At 32.1% G+C, this 13,126-nt stretch overlaps 1 protein-coding gene across 1 annotated transcript; it reads left to right on the top strand.

Annotated features, from left to right (window-relative positions):
• Positions 1-2,275: 2,275 nt before the first annotated feature.
• LOC133301734 (CBS domain-containing protein CBSX6) lies at positions 2,276-6,265 on the top strand. The gene is made up of 2 exons (XM_061501426.1): positions 2,276-3,094; positions 4,596-6,265. The coding sequence occupies exons 1-2, from the start codon at positions 2,754-2,756 to the stop codon at positions 5,536-5,538; spliced, it is 1,284 nt and encodes a 427-aa protein (XP_061357410.1). The 5' UTR covers positions 2,276-2,753; the 3' UTR covers positions 5,539-6,265.
• Positions 6,266-13,126: the final 6,861 nt, after the last annotated feature.

Here is a 13,126-nt window from a genome sequence, read left to right as displayed (position 1 = left end):
AAATAAAAAGGTTTATCGTGGTTTTTAAGAAACTCAAAATGAACCCATTTTAATCCTTGTGGGGACTAATATAGGTCTTTTTTAAATTTGTGAGGACTACGATTTCAACTAAATGGGTTCATTTTAAATTTTTTAATGATCACGATGAGCTTTTTTATTTACTAGGGACTAAAACGGACATCGTAAAATTTTCTAAGGACCAAAAAAATATTTATTCAAAAATTATTTATAAAGAGTTTTATAACTACGAGAATTAAAATTTTCTTGGACACCTTTCAATTCTCGTCACACATATGACATTTTTTTAATATATGAGTTCCACTTAACTTTTTGTTTTTGTTTATGTGACACAAGAATTTTCTTATTCTCGTATAATATGAAAATTATAAAATCCTTTTATAAATCACATATCTCTTTCGTAGAAGATAATTCTGTTCGTATTGAAAATATTAATATTATCATAGGACTAGCTGCCTAGTTCTCTAAAAGAAATTTTTTGTGAACTTGAATTCAAAATCCTAACGGAATCAAACTTGTACCATTTGAGTTAATTCTTTTTGCTTTCTACGATTCTACTCTCCTCTTCCTTTTTGTGTTGTAACTTGCAACTTCGAATTGCAAATTTGGCATATGCCAATTGCCAAACGCTTTATTCTTCACTTTTTCCCGTCTTCTCATCTTTTCTAAAATTTTATACTTTCATGTTTGAGAAAAATATTTTTTTTTTACTACAGACAATATTTTTCTACTACATTCACATAAGAGTAAGTGAGTTTTATTATGAAAAAGGAGAAAGAAAAAATTAATAATATGAGTATGACAAATAAATATTTTATTCATATATCAACCTATATCATATTATTAAATTAAAATTATTATTTATTTATTTATTTTATAGATATGATGGCATGATATATTTAAATAAATTAATAGGTGATACTTATAACATGGCCTACATCAAACTAATATCTCAGACTAAATTCAAAAGTCAAAATATTATATTTATCTATTTAGACTAAATTCTAAGTTTGTTGGGTCATTTATACCCCCTGAGTGTTGCAAATTATTTACTATATTTGTTTCATCACATAATGTAAGATGCGGACTTATATATGTATCGTACAGATTGCGTAATTTTTGACATGATTTAGTAAATTGATAAGCTGTCAATTTTGTGGTCTAAAAGTTTTCATAATGTAAATCTGATTTTTGAAACATTAATGACATGATATTAGGTTTCACATGATAATTTTCGGTCACTAAATAACGTTAGTGTGATTCTAATAAACTATAACTATCGAGCTATCTTTTAAGGAATTTTTTATAAAGGTCTCAGCTAGTTCATTTAGCTAACTGTTTTGTAATTGATTGTAAGAATCTGAAATCGAATCTTTCATCTTCTTCCTTTACCTTAGTATGCTTGAATAAAAAAAGACAAAAAGAAAATGTACTCCTCTAAACAAGTATTAGTAGGTTTATGAATTGATTTAGTGAATCTTATTTTTGAAAAAAAAATCAATTAGTAAATGATCCTTATCAGTTTAAATATATATATTAAAAAAAATGATCATTGATTTTTTGTGGCCTCCTGATTTGTGTTCTTTCTTATTTTGTTTTCATTGATTTGAGTTTAGTGTGTATTTTTAAATTATATAAGTTTATATCATTTTGTTCCGTATCATCCTTTATTATGGAGTACATAGTTGCAATATGAAAAAAAAAAAAAAAAATTCTCTTTACAAGTTTTTAAAAAGAAAAAAAAATAACTTTCATATTATAACTATATATTTCTCAAAATATATAGTTATAAGGGATAAAAAATATAAGAATATATTTTTTTAAAGTACATACACTTTTTTTTCATTGATTTTGTTACTATCTTTTTCTCTTTTATTTTTTTTCCTATTTTTAATATTTTATGCAGACACCTAATCTTATCTGTGTGTTTCATATTTTTTTTCTAGTATCAATCTAACATATATATGTAAGTAAGAACACCTATGACCTAACTAAAATCTAACAAATATTTAAAACTAACTACTTTTGTAAATTAATTCATACACAGATACACTCGATAATCTAATCTACACATGGCAACAGTAGTATGAACACCCACCAAACAATCCAAAAAAAAAAAATTAAAACTCAACTACCAAAGACAAATAATTCAATAAACAAAACTTATTTTTTGGTCGATATATAGAAAATAATTTAGTGGCACATATTTATTTATTTTTTTTGGAGATTACATAAAATTTGATGGCACATGATTTCTACTATATGGTTCAGTTCATCACGCACACTCGTACACATTCTTTGTATCTGTGTCTCTCTCTCAGGTTCCCTCCGCATGAGGCCTTGATCCAAGTTCGTTCCTTTTCGCTTTTGCAATCTCCGAAAGCACGTAGCCAAATCTGGGTATTTGTTTATTGACCGAGTCTTAAGTTTAAAAGCCTCTGATTGATGGGCCTTAACCTTCGTGTTCTTCTTCTATGGCAATGGCAAATGCAATCTCAAACCCTTTCTCTGCTTTTCTCTTTCTCAACTTGATCCTTCACAGGCCACTCATTACTGCTCTTGATCTTTTACTCATCTTCCTCCATACCCTCTTATAGCTATCACTTTTGTTTCACACAGACAAAAAATTGTGACTTTTTCTGTATTATTTGTTGGGTTTTTGTTTTCTTTTTGTAATTTTTCTGTGGAAAAATATTCAATCTTTATTGTGAATCCGAACACCCTTTTGAATTTTAATGGCATCGGTGTTTGTGTACCATGTGGTGGGGGATCTGACGGTGGGGAAACCGGAGTTGGTGGAGTTTCATGAGACTGAGACTGTGGAATCTGCGATTAGGGCAATAGGGGAATCCCCTGAGGGAAGCATACCAATCTGGAAGAAGAAATCTCATGTGGGTATTGAGAACAGTGATATGAGACAGCAGAGGTTTATTGGCATCCTTAGTTCCTTTGACATAGTTGCGTTTTTGGCTAAGAATCAGTGTTTGGAGGATCAGGATAAGGCCTTGAAGACACCTGTTTCTGAGGTTGTTGTTCCAAATAATTCTCTGCTCAGGCTTGTTGACCCTGCAACAAGGTCAGCACCTCTATTTCAATTACTTTTAGATATGAACTAAACTGAAGTACACTTTTTCATTTGCTTTAGCAAGAATAGAATGGGGTTCTATCAATCTCTGTACCATATGTTTGTTGGCGTGGTTTAAAGTTGTACCTTTTTAGTGATTTTTGCTGAGTTATTGTGAATTTAGCTTTGCTTTAACTGGTTTGTGCTATTAGCCTATTAGTGAGTTTTTGGATTGTTTTAGTAGCAGTTCAATGGAGCAACAGCATTCAATGTTAAGTGTGTACTCTGGGTATACTGATTATAAGAATGTAATGTACATGGTTGGTGTGTGTGTTTTGGTGAGGGAACTTGTGATTTATCTTGATATCAAAGATGAGATCTATGGGAAATGTTTGGTACAACATCATTTTCATCTAGGCAACTAGGATCAGAGGATTGCAACACCAGCATCCGAGATCCCTGCAAGAATGTGTGTCTCATTGCTTTTTTACTTTTGTGTGGATATTGATTATTCATTATCTGTCTCTATAGAATTTAGGGACCATATATATGATCCTAAATATATGTGGACTAAAGCCTTGAATCAGTGGCCATTGTTCCTTTTTATGAACAAAGGTGAAGCATTTTATGTAAAATATGTACAACATTATCAACGTTACCTTTATTACAAACTAGTTAGGATGGCGATCAACCCATACAAAAGCAAGAAAATAATAAAGAAAAATGAATAATAAATTAGAAAAAATGATATATAATAATAATTATAATAATAATAAATAAATGAATGAATGAATAAAAACAGAAAAATTGAAAAAATATAAAAAAAAATTCAGAGAGAGAAAGAGAGAGAGAGAGGAGAAGAAGAAAAAGAAAAAACAATAGCATAGCACAAATTCTACCTCTTCTCAAATGCAAATAGTTTTCTTCCACTTTGTCCTAAGATTTTAATGTAAAAAATATATAATGTATTATTGTATTTGTGCTTGTTTGGATTAGCTTATTTTGAGGAAATTAATCATTTTTTTGGCAGCTTATAAAGCAATTATTTCTCATAATTTTAGCTAAACCAAACACATACTTTATTAGAGGCCGGGCAAAGCTAAAATAAGATAATTGAAACTTCTAAAGTGTATATCTAGTGCCTTGTCTTTTGCAAGTGCGTGATCAACATCCTTCCTTACTATGGAAAAACAAAGTAACAAAGAAAAATTTTTATGGGATGTTTGTCTGGTTTTAAGCTAACCAGGTTTTATATGAATCAAAAGTTTCCTTATTTCTCACCTCCTTTCTCTGTTTGCACTTTATCAGAAATTCAAAAGAGACATAGAAATTTAATAAACATTACTTGATATTAAAACTAATTCAAAACAAAATTTAGACAAACAATATTTATTCTAAAGCTAGTTTAAATTGAGATAGATTTTCATAACTAGTTTTAATTTGAACAGTCCTGATTCAGTTTTCTAATTTGCTAAACACACTCTAAATGTCTTATTTATTTCCTGTCATTAAGGTTGATAGATGCACTGGACATGATGAAGCAAGGTGTGAAACGTTTGCTTGTTCCAAAGAGTGTAGCATGGAAGGGCATGAGTAAACGATTCTCAGTTATCTACTATGGCAAGTGGCTCAAGAATAATGAAACTCCTAGCAGCAGCAGCAGCAACAACAATCTATCTGCAAACTTTAATCGAATCCCCTCATCTTCCTGTGCACCTATCCCTGATAAGTATTGCTCTCTCTCTAGAGAAGATGTACTCCGTTTTATCATTGGTTGTCTTGGAGCTCTAGCTCCACTTCCTCTCACTTCCATTGCTGCCCTTGGAGCAATTAATTCAAACTACAATTATATTGAATCTTCCACTCCAGCCATTGAAGCAACTCAGAAGCTTCCTCAAGATCCCAGTGCAGTTGCAGTAATAGAAAGCACACCAGATGGTGAGTGTAAGATCATTGGAGAAATTTCAGCATGTAAGTTATGGAAATGTGATTACTTAGGCGCAGCATGGGCTTTAGCCAATCTCTCAGCCGGACAGTTTGTTATGGGAGTTGAAGATAATGTTAGCTCGAGGTCACTGCCTGAGTTCTGTGTGAATTCAACTGCTGGAGACAATAATTTAGCTAATGGTAGTTCAAGAAAACCAAGGAAATTCAGTAGCAGGAGTATTGGATTCTTCAGTGATTCTTCAAGTCATAGTTTTGGTTCAAGGAGCATGTATAGGGGTAGAAGCGCGCCTCTGACATGTAAAATCACTAGTTCATTGGCTGCTGTCATGGCTCAGATGCTATCCCACAGGGCAACTCATGTTTGGGTGACTGAGGATGAGAGCGACGAAGTTTTAGTTGGTGTGGTGGGATATGCTGATATTTTGGCTGGTGTAACCAAACCTCCTACAGCATTCATTCCAGCAAATAGATCATCTTCAGAGGGGTTTGGAAATGAAATTCAGTGTTGAATTTTAACTTCCAATTTTTTTCCATGAGTTCTTTTAGCAGTTTGTCTCTTTGGTGCTCAATCATCTCATATAGTCAGAGTGAAAGTGGATTATGGTTGTTTATTTAAGTTTGTGTTAATTGATAATAAAAAGGAATGGGCAGTGTGTACGTGAAATGAATAAACTATTTGCTTCTACCTTCAATGGAATAGTATGTGATCAGAGGAAGAGATTACTTCTTCCAATGATCCTTACATCTTACTAGTTGCATACTTTATTTTGAGATGAAATCATCTTATTGCTTGTCAGGTCAGGGAACATGGCTCACCAACCTCAAAGATGGTTTAAAAGTTCAGTTTAATGCAGCCATATCTGTTCAAGAAGCTCGGGTAGCAGCTGTTTTGTCCAACCATAAAGGTAAGTTTATAGGAGTTAATCACTACTATTCCTTCAGAGGCACTGGTTGGTGATGTTTTCCTAAAAATTACAACATTTGTTTTGAGGGAGATTTTGAACTAGTTATAAGTTATAACATGATTGAATGACCTGGGAAATTATATGGATTGGTCTATTAAGCCAATCTGTCATTGACAAACTTGGTAGAATGAACTATTGGGGGTTAAGAAATTGATAGGAACTAAACTATTGGTCTGGAAGTTTGATGATGAAATAATCAGAATAATGTCTTTTTAAGGTGATGGTCATGTCTTGTCAGAAATATTGATTAATGCCAATTTTGTGGCTATATATTGTCGCCTATTGGGTGCTTAAATGTATATGATATGAACATAATCATTTTGGGTTCCACTTCAAGACAATGTCATTTTCAACATAATCATCCAGATACCAACCATAATGGAACTTTCGTTTTCTGTAATTGATTTTGGAAGAATAGTCATCCACTCAACCACCTAGCAAACGTGATTGGTTTGTGTTGTAAATTTGTAAAACTTTGACCTAATCTTTGAGCGGTCCAACATGTGGTCATGATGGCAAGTTGAGTTATAATAAAACATTTGAGAATTATTGACAATCATTCATGCAAATGGCCCTACATGCATGTTACACGTCTTATCGGTGTTGGAGCTGATAGTCAACACTAATAGTCGTAGGAAAGGACAAACATTTTTCATTGTGAGGGTGAATTGTTTATGGGAAAAGTATTTCTTCATATATCGAGTATCAAGTTATTTTCAATAAGCTCAAAATAATGTTGTTTTGGGGTTATAAGATTAAAAAATTATAATGATAAAGATTAATATAACCTTGCAATATATTAGAATTACAAAAATATCTTGATTTTTGCTCTAAAAATAACGTTGTTTTAGGCTCACCAGAGAAATATTTTACCCATAGTTTATAATGATTTTGATGCGGTGGTAGTGATAAAGATAAGGGAAAATTTTCTCAATTATCATTTATCGCTCTCATAAATATTTTGAATAATTTATCTTTATTTAAAAAAAAAATTATCATTTACTCCCTGACTTAATTTTTTTTTACCACTTATTTCCTTAAGTGAGGGGAGGAAATGATTCAAAATTTTAGGAAGAGGTAAATGATTATGAGAAAAGTTACAAGAGTTTTTTTTTTGAAGTTTTTCCTGAAGATAATTATATTCTAACACGTTTTGGATTTTATTTAGTCATAGTTAATAATTTTTAATTGTTATTTAAAAGCCATGTTATTAACGGATCGAAATTAATAACATATAAGTGGATCGTAGCCTTTTCAACTTTTGGTGATGTAGATGCTATCCTCTTGCAGGCCGATGGTAACAGTTATAGTGGAATGAGCCCAATTAGCTGTAGGGAAAAAGGGAAAATTATTGACAGGTTGTTAATTAATAAATAAATTATAAATTAGCATAATGAATGACATATCAACAATGTATTAGCCTAAGGTCTCTAATTTATGCAGTAAAATTTCTATTAAATGTATTGATACACTTACAATTGACCCATTGCATATGACCCAACCATTGACTCAAGAAACTCAGAGTCAACTAGAGTTCTGGTCCAATAAGTATGGCTCAATTATTAAAAGAAGCAATGATGTAAAGTATAACAAATTACGATCAAATCAAAGTCTCAATAAAACAGCAGATATGATTTTAATTTATTTGGCAAGAAAAGGAAAGCAACACATTTGGCGTGATTTGAGATATAAGATTTGGGATGTATTTTGAATGATTTAATTATAATTATTTATTTATTACTGTTATATTTATTTTAGGAAGTTTTTTTATTTTTAGAATTTTTGAATTTTGAATCAATTTGTAATTAGTCTATAAAAAGGTGCTTATGACTAGGGGTGTTAACGGGCCGAGCCGAGTCGAGCTTTGATCTTAAAAGGCTAAGCCTGTGATTAAATGTGTCGGCCTTACCAAGCCTGTTACCTGTTACGAATATAATTATCGGCATGTGGCCTTATTTACAAAAAACAAAAGCCTGATTTTTTATTTTTTTTTGTAAATAACAAAAGCCTGATTTAGCGTGTTAGAAAAAATTACCAATATTAGGCATGTAAGCGCAAGCCTTCACGAGCCGAGTCAAAGGCCCCTGACTCGTTTATCACCCCTACTTATAGCCCTTATTCTAGGAGTTGAATTATACTATTTTGTTAATAAAAATTGAGAACCGAAAGATTACTTTTTTATAAAAATCCTAATTTTCTGTTTAGCTGCATTTTCGACATCATATATAATAACACAATTATAACATTAAAATAGTAGCCAAAATAATGCAAGAGGTACACCATACTTGAGCAATGGCTCAATGATAGTCTGCATTCTACCAAAAGGTGACAAAGAAGAAGACTAAAACCAGAATATTCAAGCAGGGAGTCGAAGAGATTATATATATGCCCAAACAATATGTAGGCTTTTTGACCATGGTAGCTCTTATTTAATAATTAATTATCAAATTAACTTTAATTATAAACTATTTCAAAAATTTAACCTCTCTAGAAAACATAACATCAATCTGTCTCTGTTTGACCGTTGACCATCAAGCCTACCCGGGTAGCCCCCTCCCTACTCGGGTACTTTTTGAAAAAAAATTTCTACCCGGGTAATTAAGGGGATACCTGGGTATTTTTCAAAATTCTGAAAAAATGCTTGTATTATTTACCCGGGTAGAGAGGTGGCTACCCGGGTAAATAATCAACGGTTAATATAAATTAATTTGGTTGAATAAACACTCAATTTAGAACTCCAAAGATTAAGGTGTTCTTATATAATATTAATTAGTCCTTCAAGATTACTATCACTAAATTAATTCCTTTAAAAATAAAATGTTATCATAGTAGTCCTTAAAAAAAATTTATTACTAAATTAGTCCCTTGAAAGATACAAAATTATTACAAATTAATCTTTTTATGTCACTAATCACACTACTTTAGTCTTCCATATATATAGACAAACCTGGTGACAATTTTATATCTTTAAGGGACTAATTTGATGGAAAAAAGATATGGTAATACTTTAATTTTTGAACAACTAATTAAGTGATAGATTTTTCAAAAGAAATTGATATGAAGATGGCTCATCATTAAAGCCTAAATTATTGAAGATGATATCGAATTTCATTTTATTTTTTTTATTCCATGATTCTAATCACCCTATTGGGGTGACTCAATATGGAACTAATCCCAAGTTGAGTGACATATCAATTATCCAGCTCTATGCTCAAAGGCCTTTTCCAACATACTCTTTTGACAGTTCATCTATTATGGAACTCATATTAATGCCACTTAAGCCGAATCTCGTTATCTAATTTCATCTTTAGATCATGGAGATTATTCTAACAATTAAATTAGTTAGATTGCGTGTTGCGTCCACACACTACGCCTTCAGCTTGAATAAAATTCTATTCCTTTCCTTCAACAAATATGTAGAGCAAGCTACGTGAAGATAACATCATAGGCATGATCTCTCGCTTTCTCCTTATCTCTCTGTATCCATCCTTAATTTGATTCTGCCACACCCAACATATACATAAAATTATACCCAAAGTTACGCTTTACATGCTCTCTTCTTTATAGGCATATGCTAGTTTGTCATGTATCGGAACGTAAAAAAAATTTGTGCATGTTTCCGTAATAAGAATAAAGGAAACACGGTCCATTCAAGAATCGGATTGAAAAAACCAAACTGTAGTTGAGTTGAGTTGAGCTTCTTTGAGTTAAATTGCTCATAATTCAATTGTCTTTTATTATATTGACGACACGTAATATCATATCAAACATGCACTAGTTAGACAAAAAATATCAAGCAACTTTGCATGTACGTCACAAATAAATTGGAATAAACACTACAAAAAAAGCGGTGTCTAGCTACATGTGTTTTGCCACATTTAATGAAATCATCATAAAATTACAAAAATATCCTTATCTTTTCTCATTGTTTTTTAACGTCCCAGATGACCCTAGAACAAAAAAAAAACTTTTTCTGACTTGAGTAAAATCGAAAACACAAAAACTCAACTCTTTCGTTTCTTTCATTCTTCAATTTAATTTAGAAGTTTTCTTTATTCCATCTTTCTTCAGATCTCCATTTCCAGCAATCACAACTTCGAAATTTTTCCCCTCCTTTTAATCACAGCATTTCTTCACCTTCGTCTGTAAAACTTCTCCGATGGAGGAATACAAAACACCTTCATCTCTTCAAATCTATTATCTTCTGTTTCTCTCTCTAAAATTCTTTGCACTTCCCTTTTTCAAGTTTGTAAGCCGGCTAAAGAATTCTCTCCTGATTATCGCGGTGTTGAGAAATTTTGATTCGCATTCGATTTCGAGTTCTCCCGAGCATTATTAGGGTTTCTGATTTTTTTGTTTGAGGGGCCGAGGATGCTGCTGGAGTTAGGGTTTTGGGTGGATCTAGGGTTTCGCTGCAGTGCATGGTTGGGGAATTAAGGTGGTATTGATGGTAGTTGCTGGTTATGAAGGTGGGATCGAGGGGGAAAATGCAAGGCTCTGGCTATGGATGCACTTCGAGGTGAGGAGAGAAAAAAGAGGACTCGGCACATGTGAAAATCCACCATGCGTGTTCACCCTATTGTAAGCGCTGATATTTCTTCTTCTTCATCGTCATCGTTAGTTAATTCCTTCTATAAGATATCCCTCAATGCTCTTAATTTTTATTTTTATTTCTGGAACAGCTTTGGGGTAATTGTATCGGAAGGTTTTTGGTTACCTCTGTATTTGTGCAGTGTATTTGTATGTTGATTTATTTTGTCAATCAGAATATTATGTGAAAGATTATTAATTAAGCTTATTAATTAAAATATGCTTATTAATTAAGTTACATATGACCAAATTTCTATAATTTAGTTTATTAATTAAGCTGATTTATGTTAATGGGGGAATGGATTACACGAATTTGTTCATCAGATGCCGGTGATTGAAGAGGGACTTTTTTTTTGGTATCTTGTTTATTGCATGCAGGTAGGATTTATAGTTTTCAAAGGTCTTTGTCTCTGGTAAAAGTTAATTATTTATTATTTTTGTCATAGATCGTTGCTTCTGTTATCATCATTACAAAGCTTCTGGATTATTTTTTATTTTTGTCATAGATCGTTGCTTCTGTTATCATCATTACAAAGCTTCTGTTATCTTTCTACATAAGTAAATACAAAGGCTCAGGTAAGCTTTGCTTGGCTATGGTTTGTACTTGGAAATTTATGATGGATTATATACCTCAAATGACAAGTCACCCGTTGTTTTCCCCCTCTTCCTCTTCCCCCCATGGTTGATTGGTGATTTTACAGACTTGGATTATTAGCAAATTGGCCAAGGAGAATTTTCCTATAAGGTGAATACAATTATTTGTGCCTTGTCGCATGCAATGTTCTTTTGGCTGTGTGAAATTATGAGATTCTTTTGTGTATTTGTGGAAGATTACCTATTTTCTATTGTTCCTTTAAACGAGCCATATATTTGATGCTGTACTTTATGATACATCAGCTTATGTGTTGTGTGGATAATGGACAATTTTATATCCTCTTAATAATTGCTCAACTTACTAAATTAAATTATGATCTATATGATTCTTGGTTTTATAACTTAAAATTTCTAAATTATTGACATGTGTCTGGAACATTTAGGTTTAGGATGTACTCTCTTGCTGATATATCTGGGTGGAGCAGCGTTGGTGGCTTTGAGGAACGCAATATATCTAATCCCTTTGGGGTTCTTGGCCTATGATTATGAGTGAATGTTTTTTTCTACTAGAAATACTTCATCTTCTTTTTTATTGAGATTTTTTATCTTAATTATCTTGTTCGAGTATTGATTACATACTTTGATCTCAGAAGTCACTTGTAACATGTAATATGGGTTAGGCAGGTACATGTAACATGTCAAGGTTCTGTAGTTCCTTCAAATTGTCATAAGTCACTTGTATCTTTACTATTCTTAGTTTCACCTGTCAGGGAACATATCTCACTTCCACTGCACGCAGTCATGCTACAGATTATAGCATGCATTAAGGTGCCGTAGTTGGTGATTTCAATGGCGAATTCTAGGCTGTGTACGAATTACACCAGGTGATCATATTATTTTTTTACTCAAGACTGATCGCTTTGTTGTTTCTGTTTCTTTAAATTAAAAAATTAGAATTTAAGTTTGTTTAAAAAACCTGTTTTGCAGTTTATTGGAAATCTTATCACATTTGCTCTACAAAGTAATGGGCAGGTATGTGGTAGTTTGTTTTAACTATCAGTTCACGATATTGTTCAAGCTTACCCCTTCCTTGTTAGCTATTAAGAATAAAGAATTGCCGCTTATGACATATTCAAAAAATAGAAAACTAACTTTATGATTTACAGAACCCTTGGTCCAAATTTTATTGAATTCAATTCAATTAAATTGATATAGTATCCTTCTATTGAAAAACACACTTAACTGGTGATAGACAACTATATGTCTAATATTCGGCTTGTTTTAATTTTAAACTACTTGTAATGGTTTGCCAATAAGGCTCATGGTGTTCACACCGTAATTCAGCATTTCCTTATTTTCTTTTTAATTTTCCAATTTGTACAGTATTCAAAAGATTTGAGCTCTATGTTTATGCACCCATGAAAAAAAAAAGTGTTGTACTTTAAGATATTGTACGATGTACCATGATGGCTTGGAAAATTAAATCATTTGGCATGAACATGTGATGTCCATCAAGTGATATATGTTATGAAAAATAGTCCAAATTGATGTGTATGTCTATGTGCTGTGGAAAATTCTGTTATGAGGCGTACACCCATATGGTTTGGAGGAATTCTGGACTAATGAGTATATACTAAGGATTTCCTAAAATGTTGTGGTCATTGTGTAACAACAGCTGTTATATAATCTAGATATGGTCATACCTTATATTGAAGGTTCTAGCTGAAAATTTCTGCAACATTTTTGGTTTGAATACCTTCTTTAAATGATTGCATAACTGGACTTAGGAGTATCGGAATTTGGTGAAACCGGTGCCATTAAAAAGCTGACTCATTAAGCTATAATTCTGCAAATTTATAGTCTGTTTGAGAATACCTAGTGGCTGCAGTTCCCTTAGGAAGTTGACAGATTGTTTCAATTGCTGTCATAGGTTACTGATTTGAACAGC

The sequence above is a fragment of the Gastrolobium bilobum genome, unplaced genomic scaffold (genome assembly GCF_033153095.1).
Source record: "Gastrolobium bilobum isolate Gb01-03AN ecotype WA unplaced genomic scaffold, APGP_CSIRO_Gbil_v1 utg17158, whole genome shotgun sequence".
Taxonomy (NCBI): domain Eukaryota; kingdom Viridiplantae; phylum Streptophyta; class Magnoliopsida; order Fabales; family Fabaceae; genus Gastrolobium; species Gastrolobium bilobum.
This window is presented reverse-complemented; position numbering and strand designations above follow the sequence as displayed.

What these genes read in the sequence shown, in the direction of transcription:
- LOC133301734 (XM_061501426.1), top strand. Translation starts at nt 2,754, where the DNA reads ATGGCATCGGTGTTTGTGTACCATGTGGTGGGGGATCTGACGGTGGGG. An exon ending in CTTGTTGACCCTGCAACAAG is followed by an intron (nt 3,095 to 4,595) that starts GTCAGCACCTCT and finishes CCTGTCATTAAG; the next exon opens with GTTGATAGATGCACTGGACA.